Source organism: Bos taurus, chromosome 2, assembly GCF_002263795.3.
Source record: "Bos taurus isolate L1 Dominette 01449 registration number 42190680 breed Hereford chromosome 2, ARS-UCD2.0, whole genome shotgun sequence".
In the NCBI taxonomy this organism is placed as follows: domain Eukaryota; kingdom Metazoa; phylum Chordata; class Mammalia; order Artiodactyla; family Bovidae; genus Bos; species Bos taurus.
The window spans coordinates 93,510,796-93,527,955 of record NC_037329.1 but is presented as its reverse complement, the minus strand read 5'-3'; the positions used below and the strand labels follow the sequence as shown (position 1 = coordinate 93,527,955).

The window sequence follows — 17,160 nt, the reverse complement described above, 5'->3', positions numbered from 1 at the left end:
GAATGGATCTTGACCCTGCTCGGAGGATTATCCCTCTAAGTACAGTCACCAACCTTTTTTAGCAAATACATTAATTCTTTACATTGGCCCAGTGCTATATATGGAAAGCTAAACTACTTACAGTATCTTTTTCATCTAATCAAACAAGGAAGGCACTTCCAAATGTTTACCTTTCTGGCATCATCTAAGTTTATTCATTGAGAAAAATCACATATTTATTGAGCTCACTCAATTGTTCTGGGAATAGGGGTTCAGAATGGCCCTAGAATATTGACCTCAGAGCTTGCTGAGAGACTGTTAGCTTTGATTTGGCATTTCCTGGAAGGGACCAAACGTTCATAATTAGTTTAAAAATGTTTTCATAGCATAGTTTGCCACTTGTGCTGTATCGTGCATTTAAGTCCATGCCTTTAATTTGATACCCGTGTCCTGAAGAAAATAACTCATGACCTTTGCCCTACTTATGTAAAATTGAACAAACATTATTGTCCTGTATGGGATAAGTACACTAAAATGCAATGGGTGACTGCTAACTGTTCATATTTTGCAAGGGCTATTTCAATCTAAAAGAGAAAACTGTTTAAAAACAAAGCTTTCAGTAACAAAAACATTAAACAGAAATACAGTTTCTGGACATGGTTTAGGTTTTATTTTTATACATCTGATACCTTTTTTTTTTTTTATAAATGGCTGCTTTTTTTTTTTTTTTCTTTTGCAGAGACTTAACAACCGTACTGCTGGCCTTTTTTTTTTTTTTAAACTAAGTGAGGAAAACAGCAATATATTTCTTATCCCAAATTAAGAGCAGTTTTTATCCATTCATCTTCTTTATAGAGAAATTGGGAAGACAGAACAGGAAATATTTATCAAGCACTCTATAAAAACAAATTGCTCCTTCACAATTAGTAATAACCTATGACACTGTCACGCATTACTCCTTTGGTCTGTCAGGGGTTCACACTTGAGAGAAAATACCCCTTTTGTACCAGCGCTCAAGACAGCTTCCTTATTAAGGTTTCTATCAGTCTCTTGCTATAGATGATTAGAGCAAATGTATCCTAGTGATCTAGTTCATTTATAGAAAACAGAATCAATTTTTCTTGTTTCATCATGACTGAACATTTTTCTGAACTCTTGTAAATGAGTAACAGATAAGCACTATTTATCAGATTGTTTCATGGAACACGCAGTTTTGATTATTCTATTTTCTTGGTGCTACTAATGAAATATGCAATGTTCCTCGGAGGACAGGGGAGGGGGATTGGCAGGGCTTGGTCTCTGAGCATTCAGGAATCAGTGAATATGCTGCTGAGAATTTATTTTGCACTAGCACCCTATTCTAATCATTCTCTCTCTAAGGGCCCATGCAAGGGCAGCAATGTGCTTGGGTGTCTGAGATATAGGTTTCACATTCTAGAGCCTGGAGAATACAGTCTTCAGCAGTTCTTGATTGCCCTGGCAACCAGCACTAACCCAGATATTCTCTGTAGGACTCACTCACTCACCCAGAAATTCTCTGCAGGACTCAGAACCTCACTGAGGTTGTCTGGGCATGAAACTGGGTTCTTAGATACCCTCAATCTGGCAAACCCAGGGATGGATTTGAAGATGGGGCATTTAAAGAGAGAAAGTTTCTTCACTGCCACCATCCCCAAACATTGCACACAGAGATGGGATGCTCTGTGGGAGAGGATTCATTGAACTTCATGATCTTCCCAGGCCCTGCAACATGGATGTTCTCGGGAAATGGAAAGGTACCGGCAGACGTGAAAGTACAAACGCAAAGGCAGGTGAGTTAAAGACGCTTATGCATTCAGATCCTCCGGAACGGATACTCCTACTTTTCTGACCTATATGGCCCACTTTATAAAAATGTCACTTATCTCTCTTTTAAAAAGGAGTAATTAGGATTAAATGTGTGGTAGGAGACAGAAAGATGGGATGACTATTATCCCTTCCTCCATGCTTCAGCAGACCTTGCCCCCTAAGGTTGGAGTTGAAGAAACAAAGGCAGGACATTCAGGGAGACAGATGGGCTAAGGCTAGACAGCTGACCTGGATGTCACCTCACCCGCACTTACCGAGGTCCATGCTCTTTGAGGCTTTCAGATTCATTGATTCAGGCTGCCTGGCTGGTGTCACAGATCTAAAGTTGATATGCTGATCTGGAAAATATACTGCTGAGTCCACCCCAGAGCTGCAGAAAGAAGCCATATGCCACATTTAGGTTTAGAATTAAAAAAAAAAAAAAAATTAAAGGCAGCAGTTCTCATTTTGAACAGAGCTCATCACTCCCTCTGTAGCTCCCAACCAGGCATTTTCAACCAGTTGGTGAACCTCAGGTATCTCTTACGAGATGTAGCAACTCTGTTTTCCTGCATTTTATCATATTCTGCAATTTAAATAATATTCTCTGGCTAGTATCATGTTTTCCCCTTCACTGATTTCTGCTAATTGGGATCCTGCTGTACAATACAGAACTTTAAGTGGATAAAGTGAACCTGGGAACCACTAGTGTTTCAAAGGATGTCACTGGATATTAGCAGAGCCTAAATGTTGGTTAAGAGAGATCCGTGGGCTAAGCACGCTCTTCCTTTAAAACAAGTGAAAGGGCTGTATCCTTTTGAGAAAACCATCCTGTTGAATGACTAATGGCTGTGGTAGTTTGCTTTTCTACTTTATTTAGGTCTATTTTCTAAAAGTAATGTTAATGCTGACCAAATAGTCTGCTCATCAATAATACCAACAGGAAATAACAGGAAAAGCACAGCTGACAATTTAGACACAAGATACATCAAATGCCCATTACAGCTTCCTAGTACTTATATTCAATCTCAAAGAATTTCATTTCTGCTGAATATTTTATTTATTTGCTTGAGGATGGAGGGGATTATATAAGGGAATTACAGACAATACCTCATTTCTTGATCTAGAAATAATTTATATTTATATACTTTTCATACATTAACTTAGAGCCCTTTCTCCCTTGGTACATATATTTAGAAAGTAAATATGGCAGCTCATTTCAACACAACTTTAATCTTAAATACAGGAAAAAATAAAATGAAGTCTTCTTGGTAAATCAGAAAGGACTGAATTTTTTCAAACAGTTGGGATTTGACACTGTAAACAATAAAATAACAACTCAAAAACTCAACCATTATGAATGAGAATCCTAAAATGTACTGGGGAATCTCACTTTCTTAACCAAATATATCAAAAAAGGTTCAATCTTTCTTGAAACTTATTAGTCATGCATATTTAATACTGCCTTGCAGCAATAATAATACTGCTGAATGAGCCTCTGCTATTGTAATGTAGTGTAATACAGCAGAGCATTCAAAAGCACAAAGTCCAGAGCAGGTCTGCTCAGTTTAAAATCCTGGCTCTGCTCCTTACTAGCTGTGGGACCCAGGCAAGTTACTGAACCTCTCTGTGTTTCAATTTTTTGTGTGTATAAAATGGGTATAATTACACTCCTTATCTCCCATGGGTAACAATTTTTAATAACAGATAAAATGAGTTACAAATGATTATTTTACAAACGATTTGTAAAATAAGGAGACTAGGGTCTGGGGCAGAGTAAGTACAGTAGGAGCATTTAGGAAATAAGCAGATAAATAAATAGACCTGCTTTTGCTTTTCAAATGACTGTTAAGTTTTTGCTTTTCAAGTTACTTGATTTTTTTACAGTTTGCTTTTTTTTTTTGGCTTCTCTGTTTTTGTCAGACTTTCCGTGGGCTTGTGACTAAAAGCCCTTCTCTCCTATTTAGAAGGAGCTGTGGTATAAGATTTGTGGACTTCTCTGGTGGCTTAGATGGTCAAGAATCTGCCTGCAACGCAGGAGACCCAAGTTCTATCCCTGGGTCAGGAAGATCCCCTGGAGAAGGACATGCCAACCCGCTCCAGTATTCCTGCCTGGAGATTCCACGGACAGAAGAGCCTGGTGGGCTACGGTCCATGGAGTCGCAAAGAGTCGGACACTAGTGACCACACACACACACACACACATACACAAATACACAATACGGTTTAAGGCCACGCGCTTGGGAGTGAGATGCCAGGGTAGGTGGCCTAATGCATAAAATGGACAGTGTATATAGCACAGGAAACTATATTCAATAGCCTGTAGCCAACCATAACAGAAAAGAATCTTTTTAAGAAGTAGACAGTAATAGAATTTACTTAATAAAGTTGTCATAAGGGTGAAATAAACGATGATATGTTAAATACTGACAATAGTGCCTAATATACAGTAAGAGCTCAACAAAAGCTTACAAAAGTAAACTTTAATCCTTTCCTTTGTTTCTGTAGCTTAGCCTGGTCTTTGAATGAGGGTCTAAGGAACTCTTCAGCAAAAAAAAATTACACAGTCTATCCTCCGTATCCTCAGCATGGCATTTAAGGATCATCCAACCTGGGACCAACAATATTCAGAAAAGAAAAAATTCTGGAAAGTTTCAAAAAGCAAAACTTGAATTTCCCATGCCCTGACAACTATTTACATAGCATCTACATTGTATTAAGTGGTTTGAAGCATATGGGAGGATGCTGTATACAACAGTATACCATTTTATACCAGGGACTTGAGCACCTGCAGGTTTTAGTACCCCTGGGAGTCCTGGAACAAATTCCTCATGGACACCGAGAGACAACTGTGTATTTTTCATGAAAACTGCTCAAGAAGTTTAAAGCTACTCTTTAGAATTATGAAAGTTTTTTCTTTTCTCCTTCCCTGCCTCCCCGCTTTGGCTTCTTTCTTGGTGTCTGGCTACATTCTCAGCCAAGAAAGCTACTGATGTCAAACATATTAGACGGGGTATCTAGTGATGGTGGCAAAATACGTTAACTGCAAACATAAATCCTGATCCACTAGTGCTACTGACTGGCCTGGCATAATAGAATATTTTAATTGTTTTAGTTCACTTTAAAGAGGAATTCTGAGATGCCATGGTGAATGTGAGCTTTCCTTTGAACCTTGATGTTTTGGAAGCACTTGCCTTTAAATGTGTTATCCGACCTTTATTTGCACTTAGTTTTCATCCTTTGATCTCTTGTGATGATATGGTTTTAGTGTCAGAGAGACTCATGACCTTCATGGAACCAGAGAATCGAAGAGTTGGAAGTCATTAAAGTCACCTCATCTAACTCTTCATCTTGTAGGTAAGACACTGAGGCCCAAAGAGGAGACTGATATTCCAAGGTCACAACAGCTGGCCACTGGCGAAGTCGGGACCAGCTTGTGGCTACTTGAACTTTTCCCAGAGCCGCAAGATCTTTGTCTAAAATGGTGGCCAGCCTGGGATGCAGGTTGTTGCTAATCCTGCATCCATAGAACTGCATCCTTTACCTCTTAGTACAGTTTCACACATGCTCTTATGCAGCTTGCATTTTAGGTTAGTTTTTTTTTTTTTTTTTTTTTTAATTTCAACAGAGTGGTACATGTTGTGAAATAAAAGAAAACTAAAGGGTTAATCAAAACATATGCCACATGTTATAATGAAAACCTTTTGGGAGAAAATGTAGAACAACATGAATATTCCTCATTAAAAGAAATCACACTGCATTTCAAGTGCTCTGCTCAAGGCAGACTATGGGAATCCACCCAACTGTGTAATGTTTTGGTTAATTCACTTTACTGTTTTAGAATGCTTTACCAAACTAGGCATTATTTGTCAAATTAAGAATAAGAACTCAAATTTTCCCAAACTCTTGGGAAACAATTAACCCCATCTCCATTGAAAAAACAAGACAGCAATATAGTAACATCAAGTAAGGATCAGTCTAAATAAAGTGAATTTTTTGTACAGATGCAGAGATACCATCAAAGATGATCAAAGAAATAAAAAGCTGCTTTGTAAATATGTACATATGAATGCAACATATATTCACATATATGTGCATGTATATGTAATAAACACAGGCAAACCTGGATACGTCCATTACATTAGTCATGATGATATATACTTCTGTTACTGTTGTTTTGAACATGGACAAGTATACACTTTGAAAGCCTTCAATAAAAGGACCTCTCTTGCCATGGTACAAAATGGAAATTAGGCTGGTATCAGATTGGCATATATGTAAGGAAGAAAGGAAGGAGGTGTTATATGAGGCACGGTAGGCTTAGAGCTAATATGAACTTGTACTTAAATGTGTGTAGTATTGAATTGACTAATGGGAAAATAACTTAGACTAGTAAAATAACATTAGACTCATTAGACTAGTAAAACAGTTTGTAATTTTATGCTACATATTAGAATTTTTTGGTGTGAGACAGTGACAGAATAATTAACTATAAAATATGACATATTTTAATTTTGAAAGCAGTTAGCATGTGCTCATGGCTGAGTGGGCCGCAGTGGAAGACGCAAGTTGACAGCAGGCCAAAGGCATATCCTAGATAAAGACTGTGTTTTCAGCATGAACAACCAGGGAATCTATCAAAGAGAAATGATAGTCAATGTCAGATGATGCTGCATAATGAATAAATAAAGGTAGCACGAAACATATGCCAGTGTCCCAAACATGATGACAAATCAGGAATGTGAAAGACCTACAAGACCTGCCATGAACGTTCAAGGAGAACCATCTGAAATAAAAAGGCAGGGGCAGGTTTCGAAGGGCATGCCAAAATAATTATGTCTAAAGTCTCAGGTGGCCATGGATTATCTTTAGCGTTTGGTTACTATGAGGGTAGACGTAGGTCACGTGTATGGGAAGAGACACGGAAGGAGAGACAGAACTCAGAGAGAACCAAGAGGGGGAGAAACTGTGAACACATAGGGAATAACCAAGTGCTGTGAACAGCTAACCACATTCAATATATTCTGTCTGCTGTTGATTTGCCTTAATCTCTTTCTGAGACATCATGGTAGATAATATATTTCTTTCATATATATGTACCTGCTGCTGCTGCTAAGTTGCTTCAGTTGTGTCCGACTCTGTGTGACCCCATAGAGGGCAGCCCACCAGGCTCCCCCATCCCTGGGATTCTCCAGGCAAGAACACTGGAGTGGGGTGCCATTTCCTTCTCCAATGCATGAAAATGAAAAGTGAAAGTGAAGTTGCTCAGTCGTGTCCGACTCCTAGCGACCCCACGGACTGCAGCCCACCAGGCTCCTTTGTCCATGGGGTTTTCCAGGCAAGAGTACTGGAGTGGGGTGCCATTGCCTTCTCCGATATATGTACATACATACATATATATACACACACACACACACATATACACACACATATATGTATGTTTTTAATTTAGACACATTCTGAATTTTTGTCAAATAATTATTGACGTGGGTTGCCATGCCCTCCTCCAGGGAATCTTTCCAACCCAGGGACTGAACCCACATCTCTTACATCTCATGCACTGGCAGGTGAGTTCTTTACCACTAGTGCCACCTGGGAAGACCATATCACTACAAACAAGTGACTTCAACTCCTGATTTCATCTGGGTTCAGAGTATAGGCACAAATTTAGCCTGATGAAATTTGTTTTTCACTCCTTGCGAATTAATAGTTTTCTGTTTCATAAGACTGGTTCCATCCTTTAAAGCACTACTTTTTCCTTTCAGAGGGCTTTTACCTTTTTTCTTTCTTTTTTTTTTAAAGATAGGACAGCCTCATTTGCTGAACCCTCCTGGCTCCCTTCCAAGGCTTCCTTCACTCTAAGTTTCACACATCCAAATCCCCATGGCTGCTGGTCACCTAGGCAACACAGCAGCTTGTAGGATGGTACAGGTCACAGAATCCCAGGGGGGTAGGGGGAGAGAGAGAAAGAGAGATTGAGTGATTCAAAGCTTTAGATTTGTTCATTCCATTTCAAAAATTTCTTTGACTTTGTCCCTTCTTGACTCCAGCTATGCTGCTCTTTCTTTTTTTCAAGCCCCTCTCTTCTCTTGCTGGTGGTTTCAGACTAGTATCCCTGTCTCTGGCTTCCCTTATCCATTTATCCTCCACGACTGTACTCACGTATCGTGATATTGTCACCTCCCGCCTTCAAACCCTTCAATGCTTCTCCACAGCTCTCTGGAGAAGCATGGTGCTCACGGAGAATGGCTGGCCATGCCCTTGCCATAACTTCTTTCCCAGATACTATATGTTCCACCACATTGAACACACTGCATTTTCCCTCTCTCCTCATTTGCTTTTCCTAACCTAAACTGCCCATCCTACCTCTTTCCTTTCTATCCTTGGGTTTGATCAGTACTTGAGAGTGGCTTACAGAACTCTATCTTCCCTGGTGGCTCAGATGGTAAAGCGTCTGCCTACAATGCGGGAGATCCAGGTTCAATCCCTGGGTCAGGAAGATCTCCTGGAGAAGGAAATGGCAACCCACTCCAGTATTCATGCCTGGAAAATCCCACGGATGGAGGAGCCTGGTAGGCTACAGTCCATGTGGCCGTAAAGAGTTGGACACAACTGAGCGACTTCACTTTCACTTTACAGAACTCAGAGAAACATGTTACTTCCTAGCTCACTGGTTAATTATTTAAGGATAAAACTTAGGAACTGCCTCATGTAGAGCTGCGTGAGGCAAAGTATGTGGGAAGGGGCTCCTAGCTTCTGTACTCTAAATGCACCCCTCTCCTCACATCTCCACATATTTACCAACTCAGAAGGTCTCCAAACCCTGTCATTCTGGGGTTTTATGGAGGTTTCATAAAACAGGCATGCCTACACACGAAGTTGCTTTAGTTGTGTCTGACTCTTTGCAACCCTATGAACCACAGCCCACCAGACTCCTCTGTCCATGGGATTCTCCAGGCAAGAATACTGGAGTGGGTTGATATTTCCTTCTCCAGGGCATCTTCCTGATCCAGGGATCGAACCCTCATCTCTTAGGTCTCCTGCAGTGGGGAGGTATGTTGCTTACCACGAGCACCACCTAAGAAGCCCCCATTACTAAGGCAAGACTGATTAAATCATTGGCCACGGTCAACTGATTCAGGGCCCATTTCTCTAGATGGGATTGAAGTTCCAACCCTCAAAGCACAAGACTGGCTCCACTGGCAACCAATCTCCTTCCTTAGATGCTTCCAAAAGCCACTTCATTTACATAAGACACCTCTATCACTCTCAATACTTAGGAAATTTCAAGGTTTTTAGGGGCCAGTGCCAGAAATGGGATTAAGACCAAATAAATATTTATTATAAATACATCATGACAGGTTTATATCTGATTTATATATATTTATATATATTTATATATATTAGATATATTTATATCTGCATTGTTCTAGCAGTTTTGTGCATATACCCTGGATAAACAGTAAGGTAGGTGAGTGAAATTATTTTCAACAGGGGAATTTTAATGCTACCAAACTGTCATTTTTGATTCAGACTAAAGGCAGGCAATGGAAATAAACAAGCAAAATCAAATATGTCCAGATTTTTGCTCAATAAACCCCCAGAGATATTGATCTAGAACATTATTATGATTATCAGTCTAGTTGAAGAAATTGTGTTTGAGTAAGATATTTGACTTCAGAAATGTAGGAATAGGAGATAGCCTAAGATTTTGGCTAATAGAGGTAGCTATACTCTTGTTTTATTTTTAGCAGATTGTAATAAAAAACATAATAGTGATGACACCAGCCTTGCTGCAAGATAAATGAAAAAAATCTCACAGGACTACCATGGGGCAACAATGGAATAAAATATCCAATTTTTAACAGCCATAATAAATATAGAAAATAGCTAAGGGACAAGTTAATGATTTTTAAAACTCATCAGAAGAACAAAATCTATGAATTCTACTATTCAAATGGTGTGTATGCTTAGTAAATCTCTCTTTCTCATGCTTGTGTGAGTCTAAACATTATTGATTTTTTTGTTTCTATTACAGAATGGATATAATATTGGGCATTCTTTTCAATAGTTTAGATTACATATGCTGTTGCTTTAATTTTTAGATTCCATTAACTTTCTTGGAACATATATTTTTAAGATACTTTTAGAATTTGCCAATTACAAATAAAAAAAAAAAGGAGCTTTATGTCTTCTCAGTTTTGTTTTATACCCTCCCATATAACTTTTTTTGAGTTCCATCTCTCTAGTTTTTAACTTGGTAAAAAAAAAGATTCAACAATTTCCCCATATATTTTAATAATATATGATGAATCTCAAATTCCAGGAGGCGAAAATGAACCATCTGAGGTGTCAATATTAGCTATAAGAAGTTTTCACTGGAAAGGAATTATAGATACTATGAGATTTCCATTCTGGAAAGAAATAGAGTTAAAATAAGGTTGCTGGGTTTTCCCAGAAGAACCATAACAGGGAACATTTACGATATATCATTTTATCGATACCTGTGGCTGTAATCTTCAAGGCCCAATTCCAGAACGGGATGTGGTTGGGGAGAAGGTGGTACTTCGCTCTCAGCCCATCCGTCACTGGGAAGCAATAGGTCTACAAACAAAGAACAAATAAAGCTGCAGGAAACTGGAGGCAGAACTGTTTGGTGCCTGGATTTGTTCCAGTCCATCTCTCAGACATAATTTTCACCAACGCAGAAACCAACCATGAAATAAGTAAGTCCTCATACAGAACTGAAGGGCTCATATGTGCACTAATACAGCCTGTATGAAGAAATCGTAGCCTGCTAATATGCTTTTACGATGGTGACCCGCTGGGAACCCCTGGCAAGTGAAGTCCGTGCATCTTAACTACATTTTCCCGTCTCAAAATGGCTGACACATATTCATTACTTGTGATTTGTAGAAGATTAACAAGCCATTTTTTTTAATGACTTAACATTTTGGTAAACAAGATTCTGTAATGAATGCTGTGGATTAGATGGTGATTTAAGCATTGGCCTCAGTGACAAAAAGTACTTAAAAAATCATGAGATACAGTATATCTACTCACCGTTTAGACACCGTAGAGGTTTAAAAAAAAAATTCTTCTTGCATCTGCATTGTATTGGAAAACCCTAAGTTTGGGGCCTAGGGAGCAGAAGACTAGGGTCTGAATCCTGGTTTTCCTACCCACAAAAACTGTTTACTTCTCAGTCTATTTTATATGAAAAGTAAATAGACATGTATACTGAATATTACAACTAATAACAAGGATTTTTGAGATCTTTCTGTGTACCAAGCATTGAGTTTAGCTTTAAGTATTATTTCAGTTCAGTTCAGTTGCTCATTTGGGTCCAACTCTTTGCGACCTCATGAATCACAGCACGCCAGGCCTCCCTGTCCATTACCAACTCCCGGAGTTCACTCAAACTCACATCCATCGAGTCAGTGATGCCATCCAGCCATCTCATCCTCTGTCGTCACCTTTTCCTCCTGCCCCCAATCCCTCCCAGCATCAGGGTCTTTTCCAGTGAGTCAACTCTGCACATGAGGTGGCCAAAGTACTGGAGTTTCAGCTTTGCATCATTCCTTCCAAAGAAATCCCAGGGCTGATCTCCTTCAGAATGGACTGGTTGGATCTCCTTGCAGTCCAAGGGACTCTCAAGAGTCTTCTCCAACACCACAGTTCAAAAGCATCAATTCTTTGGTGCTCAGCTTTCTTCACAGTCCAACTCTCACATCCATACATGACCACTGGAAAAACCATAGCCTTGACTAGATGGACCTTTGTAGGCAAAGTAATGTCTCTGCTTTTCAATATGCTATCTAGGTTGGTCATAACTTTTCTTCCAAGGAGCAGCATTTCTCAATTTCATGGCTATAATCACCATTTTCAGTGATTTTGGAGCCCCCAAAAATAAAGTCTGACACTGTTTCCCCATCTATTTGCCATGAAGTGATGGGACCAGATGCTATGATCTTCATTTTATGAATGTTGAGCTTGATTTAACCCTTATCAAAAAATAAATTATTAAATAATGTATGAAAAAATTGTATGCATAATGGTTAAGAGTATGGTTTGTGTTGCAAAACTACGTATTTCCAATCACGGCCTGTTATGCTGTATGAACTTAAGAAAACTACTCAACTTCTATAAACTTTGGTTTTTAAATCTACATAGTAGGGAAACGAATACTTTCATTGGAAGAGCACAGGATTATATAAGACTGTGCATATTCAAACAGTGATTTATAAACACAAAGTGCCAATAAGCACAAAAAAGGATTATTAATCTGTATGCCATAAACTTGCTATGGATCTGTTATAGTGAGATTCTACTAGAAAGTTGACTCTGTTGATGGAACAAGGAAATAATCTCTTTGTCCTTGAGAAATGCTGCTGGTAGCAATCTGCTCTGACCTGCCCACACACCAGGTTTGATGGCTAATTTTATGTGTCAACTTGACTGGGCTCAGGGTGCCAAGACACTCGGTATTCTGTCTGGTTGTTTTGGAGTGATAGTAAGATTGAAATCAGCAGACAAAGTAGATTGCACCCCTTCCATATGTGGGTATGCACGCATGCTCAGTCGCTTCAGTCATGTCTGACTCTGTGAACGTATGGACTGTATCCCACCAGGGTTCTCTGTCCATGGGATTCTCCGGGCAAGAATATGGAATGGGTTGCCATGTCCTCCTCCAGGGGATCTTCCCAACCCAGGGATTGAATCTGAGTCTCCTGCAGCTCCTGAAGTACAGGTGGATTCTTTACCACTGAGCAACTGCCCCTATGTGGGTGGGCCTCATCCAATCTGTTGATGGCCTGAACAAAAAGGCTGACCTTCCTCTAAGTAGGAGAGAATTCTTCCTGCCTGACTGCCTTCAAACTGAGACACTGGCTTTTTTCCTGCCCTTGGATTCAAACTGAACCACTGGCTCTTCCTGGTTCTTTATCCTGCTAGCCCCTTCAGAGAGGGACTACACCATTGGCTCTTTCTTCTAGGTCTTAGCTTGCCCACTTACCCTGCAGGTCTTGGGACTTGCCTTCTTCTATAATCATGTTACCCAACCTTTTACAATAAATCTCTACATATGTATGTATATGTAATACACACACAGAGAGACATACATATACTCACATATACATTCCATTGGTTCTGTTTCTCTGGAGAACCCTGATGAATACACCAGGGAAGGACTTGTTCAAAGCTCTGCATCACAGACTATTATAAAATGGAGGAGTTCTAGCACTGCTGAAATATCCCTGAAAATGAGACTTGAAGCAGGAATCTGATAAGTCAGATGATCAGAGTACAGAAGCACGAAGAACAAAGCGGTCAGCACTATCCTCCACCTCCAGTGACCTGGTAATATGCAGCAGTCAAAGATTTGCTGAGAGATGGCGCTAGTGGTAAAAAAGAAAACACACACACACACACACACACACACACACACCACACACACCTGCCAATGCAGGAGATATAAGAGACTCGGGTTTGATTCCTGGGTCAGGAAGATCCCTTGGAGGAGGGCATGGCAACCCACTCCAGTATTCTTGCCTGGAAAATCCCATGGACAGAGAAGCTTGGCAGACTATAGTCCATAGGGTCACAAAGAATTGGGCACGACTGAAGCAACTTAGCACACATGCACACAGAGCAGAAAGTCTACAAGGTAAATTGGAATAAAGGACATATGGGGACCACATCTTTTCTATCAGTTCTGATCTTTTATCCTCAACTTCTCAGTTCATTTTTTCACTAGTGGCAAACATAGCTGTGATCATATAACTGCCTGATCAAAAAATTTTCAGTTGCACACAATTGCCTAGAGTATAAAAGTCTCTGTCCCTGGCAGTTAACTTTATCTATTACACATTAGCCACTAGAGACCATTTACAATTCTAGACCCCAAGGCCAGGCTTTTCTACCCCAGTGTACTTGCTCATATAATTGCAAAACCCATTTCATCCATTAAAAGTCCCACCCTTCTCCCAAGGTCCACCTCAAATATCACCTTTTCTATGAAACCTTCACTGTTGGTTTCTGGGATCTATTGGTATTTTTACAACAGTGGCAGAGAATTCTAGTGCTCCCAGTACCTATGGTCTTCCTTTCTTCCTCGTATACATCTAGAGCATCAACCCCATTTTCCACCCCTTTTTATAACAAGACCAGTTCTGGACAATAGAAAGTAAGTTACTATGGTCAATGTTGTGTCCAGTTTCAATGCTTAAGAAAGGGTAAATGCAACTTCTTCCCCTTTCCCATCTGCCTGCTGCAACCATAAGTGGATGAGGCACCAGAAGATGGCCAGCTTCCAATGGAAAGAGCCCAGGTCCCTCAGTTCTCACTGGGCTGTGATATTAGCAAGAAATACATCCTCACTATCTTTATCCACTGACACTTTCAGTTTATCTGTTAATATTACAAAAACTAATTCTTGTGTAACATTTACCACGTGCTGCTTTTGCAATAAGCTATCAATCTATCATCTACTTGTCTATATTTATTTCTCTTACTGCACTACATATAAATTCATCCATGTCCTCCTCTTTCGCCTCTCATTCTTCTTCTTTAGCATGTCCTCTAGATGGAGAAACAGTGGAAACAGTGTCAGACTTTATTTTTTTGGGCTCCAAAATCACTGCAGATGGTGTTTGCAGCCATGAAATTAAATGAAAAGATGCTTACTCCTTGGAAGGAAAGTTATGACCAACCTAGATAGCATATTCAAAAGCAGAGACATTACTTTGCCAACAAAGGTCCGTCTAGTCAAGGCTATGGTTTTTCCAGTGGTCATGTATGGATGTGAGAGTTGGACTGTGAAGAAGGCTGAGCACTGAAGAATTGATGCTTTTGAACTGTGGTGTTGGAGAAGACTCTTGAGAGTCCCTTGGACTGCAAGGAGATCCAACCAGTCCATTCTGAAGGAGATCAGTCCTGGGATTTCTTTGGAGGGAATGATGCTAAAGCTGAAACTCCAGTACTTTGGCCACCTCACGCAAAGAGCTGACTCATTGGAAAAGACTCTGATGCTGGGAGGGATTGGGAGGAGGAGAAGGGGACGACAGAGGATGAGATGGCTGGATGGCATCACCAACTCGATGGACGTGAGTCTGAGTGAACTCCGGGAGTTGGTGATGGATAGGAAGGCCTGGTGTGCTGCGATTCATGGGGTGGCAAAGAGTCGGACACGACTGAGCGACTGAACTGAACTGAACTGGCTACTTCAAGTTTATTATGATCATTAACTTCAATTTTTGTTTTATTCACATGAATAATCTGCGTGTTTTTAAAGTGATGATAGGTGCAGATGTGTTTTCTTTGATGACTCTTTATCCTTGGTAGTTTTTTTTTTTAACTTTTTACTTTATATGGGAGTATAGTTGATCAACAATGTTGTGATTATCCTTAGTACTTTTTAACAACAGATCCACTTGCTGTAAAGAATTTTTTTTTTCCTCTTCATCCAAACACATTTGTTAAGGTCTTTATCATCGTGAAAATCTACAATTCTTGTCTCCTAAAAACAGTATTTCTGGATCCCACTGAATATACAAGGTAGGTCTTGATGGATATTTTACATATTGCCTATAAAATACTGTACATCTAGTTACTACTTCATTTATGACCAAATGACCCTTATTTTAATCTCCATCTTTTATTGTTGTGACTTATTTTATAGGATCCATTCTGCAAGGGCAAATCAGAAAAGAAGGACAAAGGGTTCATGTCAGCAGCAGCAGCAGCAAGCTATGGCCCTGGCCCCAAACCAGCCTACCAACTGATTTTGTACATAAACTTTCATTGAACACAATCATGAACATACTGTCTATGGCTGATTGCACACTACCGTGGCAGAGGTGAGGAGCTACAACAGAGATCCTATGGTCCAAAAAGCCTAAAATGTATTTTATGGCCCTTTACAGACAAAGTCTGCTGACCTCTGCTTTAGACTATTGTTGAGAACAATAACAACATTGTGTTCATCGTTGCAGCCTAGCACATTGTACACAATGAAGTTATCCCATAATCATCAGTCAAGTTGAAAAGTATAATTCAATTTCTGATCATCACTGCAGAGGCAGTGCCTTACATGCTATTCGGGGGTGGATACATGTAAGTTCCCAGGAGGGGACATATTGTACATAATCGCACTCTTATGTGTCTCTTCAAAGGACCCCGAGGCACATGGGTTCAGTGGGACAGGATACAGAATTAAAACATCTGGTTTGGAGTGTGGGTGAAAGGCCTGAGAAGACCTCAGTGGGTGATCCTGGGCCGCCTTGGGGCCACAAGTGCTTGGGGCAAGGGCTGGAGTTCTCAGGAACTAAAAGTGGGGAGGAAGCAGGAGTAGAGCACAAAAGGGAGATGAGAACAACGGGAGGAGAGGGAAGAACAAACCAGAGGTAAACTGTACTTTGGCTATTACTTGGCCCAGGGTGAGATCTGCCAGAAAGAATCTTCAGAAAATGTAGTGTGTGTGCACTTCATTACCATTCAAATGCCTAATCGGATTTTATAGTGAACCCCTGGGAGACAACCTCCATCATTATTCCCACCCTGGAGCCCCACACTCATTCCGCTGCAGGCATTGTGAGCAATTCTCCAACACAAATGTGAATTTTCTGGTGTTATAATTTCTACAAATGTTAGTTTTAAGAATGCCTTTTCTCTCTAACAGCTTGACAGGATTATGTATATATATAAAAAATAACAGTAGAACAGTGGGTGGTACGTACTATTATTACAAAAATAGATGGAACACAGCATATCAACATTGGACTTTTAAATATACAAAGGAAAGGAGGAAGGGAAGAAAAAAAAGTTAATGTTTTGGCTGTAACAGTTCCTCTCCTCATTAGACATTACATTTTGTCAAGTCAATCTTGTTTTTCTAAAGGAGCTCCTTAGAAACCTGGGTGGTGGCAAGTCAACATCACTCATGTTTCATGAGTCTCAGTGGCCTATGACCACCTCATGTGCATCTGAAACTCAGGAACTCTCAATGGTTCTCAAAACTGAAAATGTTATTAATACTACAAAGAAGTGACGAGCACAGTATTCTTCTACAGTATTCTCTTTCAGTCAATAAGCTTATATAAAAAGTAAGAGCGTTCCATCTACTGGCCTATTACAGTTAAAATTTAACAAGTCTATGCTTTGATAGGTCAAATTCTTATAACTGAGTATTGTATCACAGAACCACAAGGAAATAATAATGGATTTTCTGTGCTTTTTAAAGAAATAATGTCTAATAGAATTTTAAAAGAGCTGGATTTTTAATGTTACCTTGGAAAGTTGAGGTAGGAGGAGGAAGTGTAGCAGGTACCTGGTGGACCATGGATCCATGTCTCAGGA

General features: G+C 39.8%; 1 protein-coding gene across 2 annotated transcripts in view; it reads right to left on the bottom strand.

Moving 5' to 3' along the window:
- The window catches only part of PARD3B (par-3 family cell polarity regulator beta), a 1,167,183-nt gene that overhangs the window by 432,725 nt on the left and 717,298 nt on the right, over positions 1 to 17,160 (bottom strand). For both annotated transcript variants that reach the window (XM_002685527.5, XM_005202765.5), the window contains exons 14-15: positions 10,311 to 10,410; positions 2,082 to 2,197 (exon numbers count right to left, since the gene is read on the bottom strand). In XM_002685527.5, the coding sequence (XP_002685573.1) occupies positions 2,082 to 2,197; positions 10,311 to 10,410 (216 nt within the window). The remainder of the gene's footprint in view (positions 1 to 2,081; positions 2,198 to 10,310; positions 10,411 to 17,160) is intronic.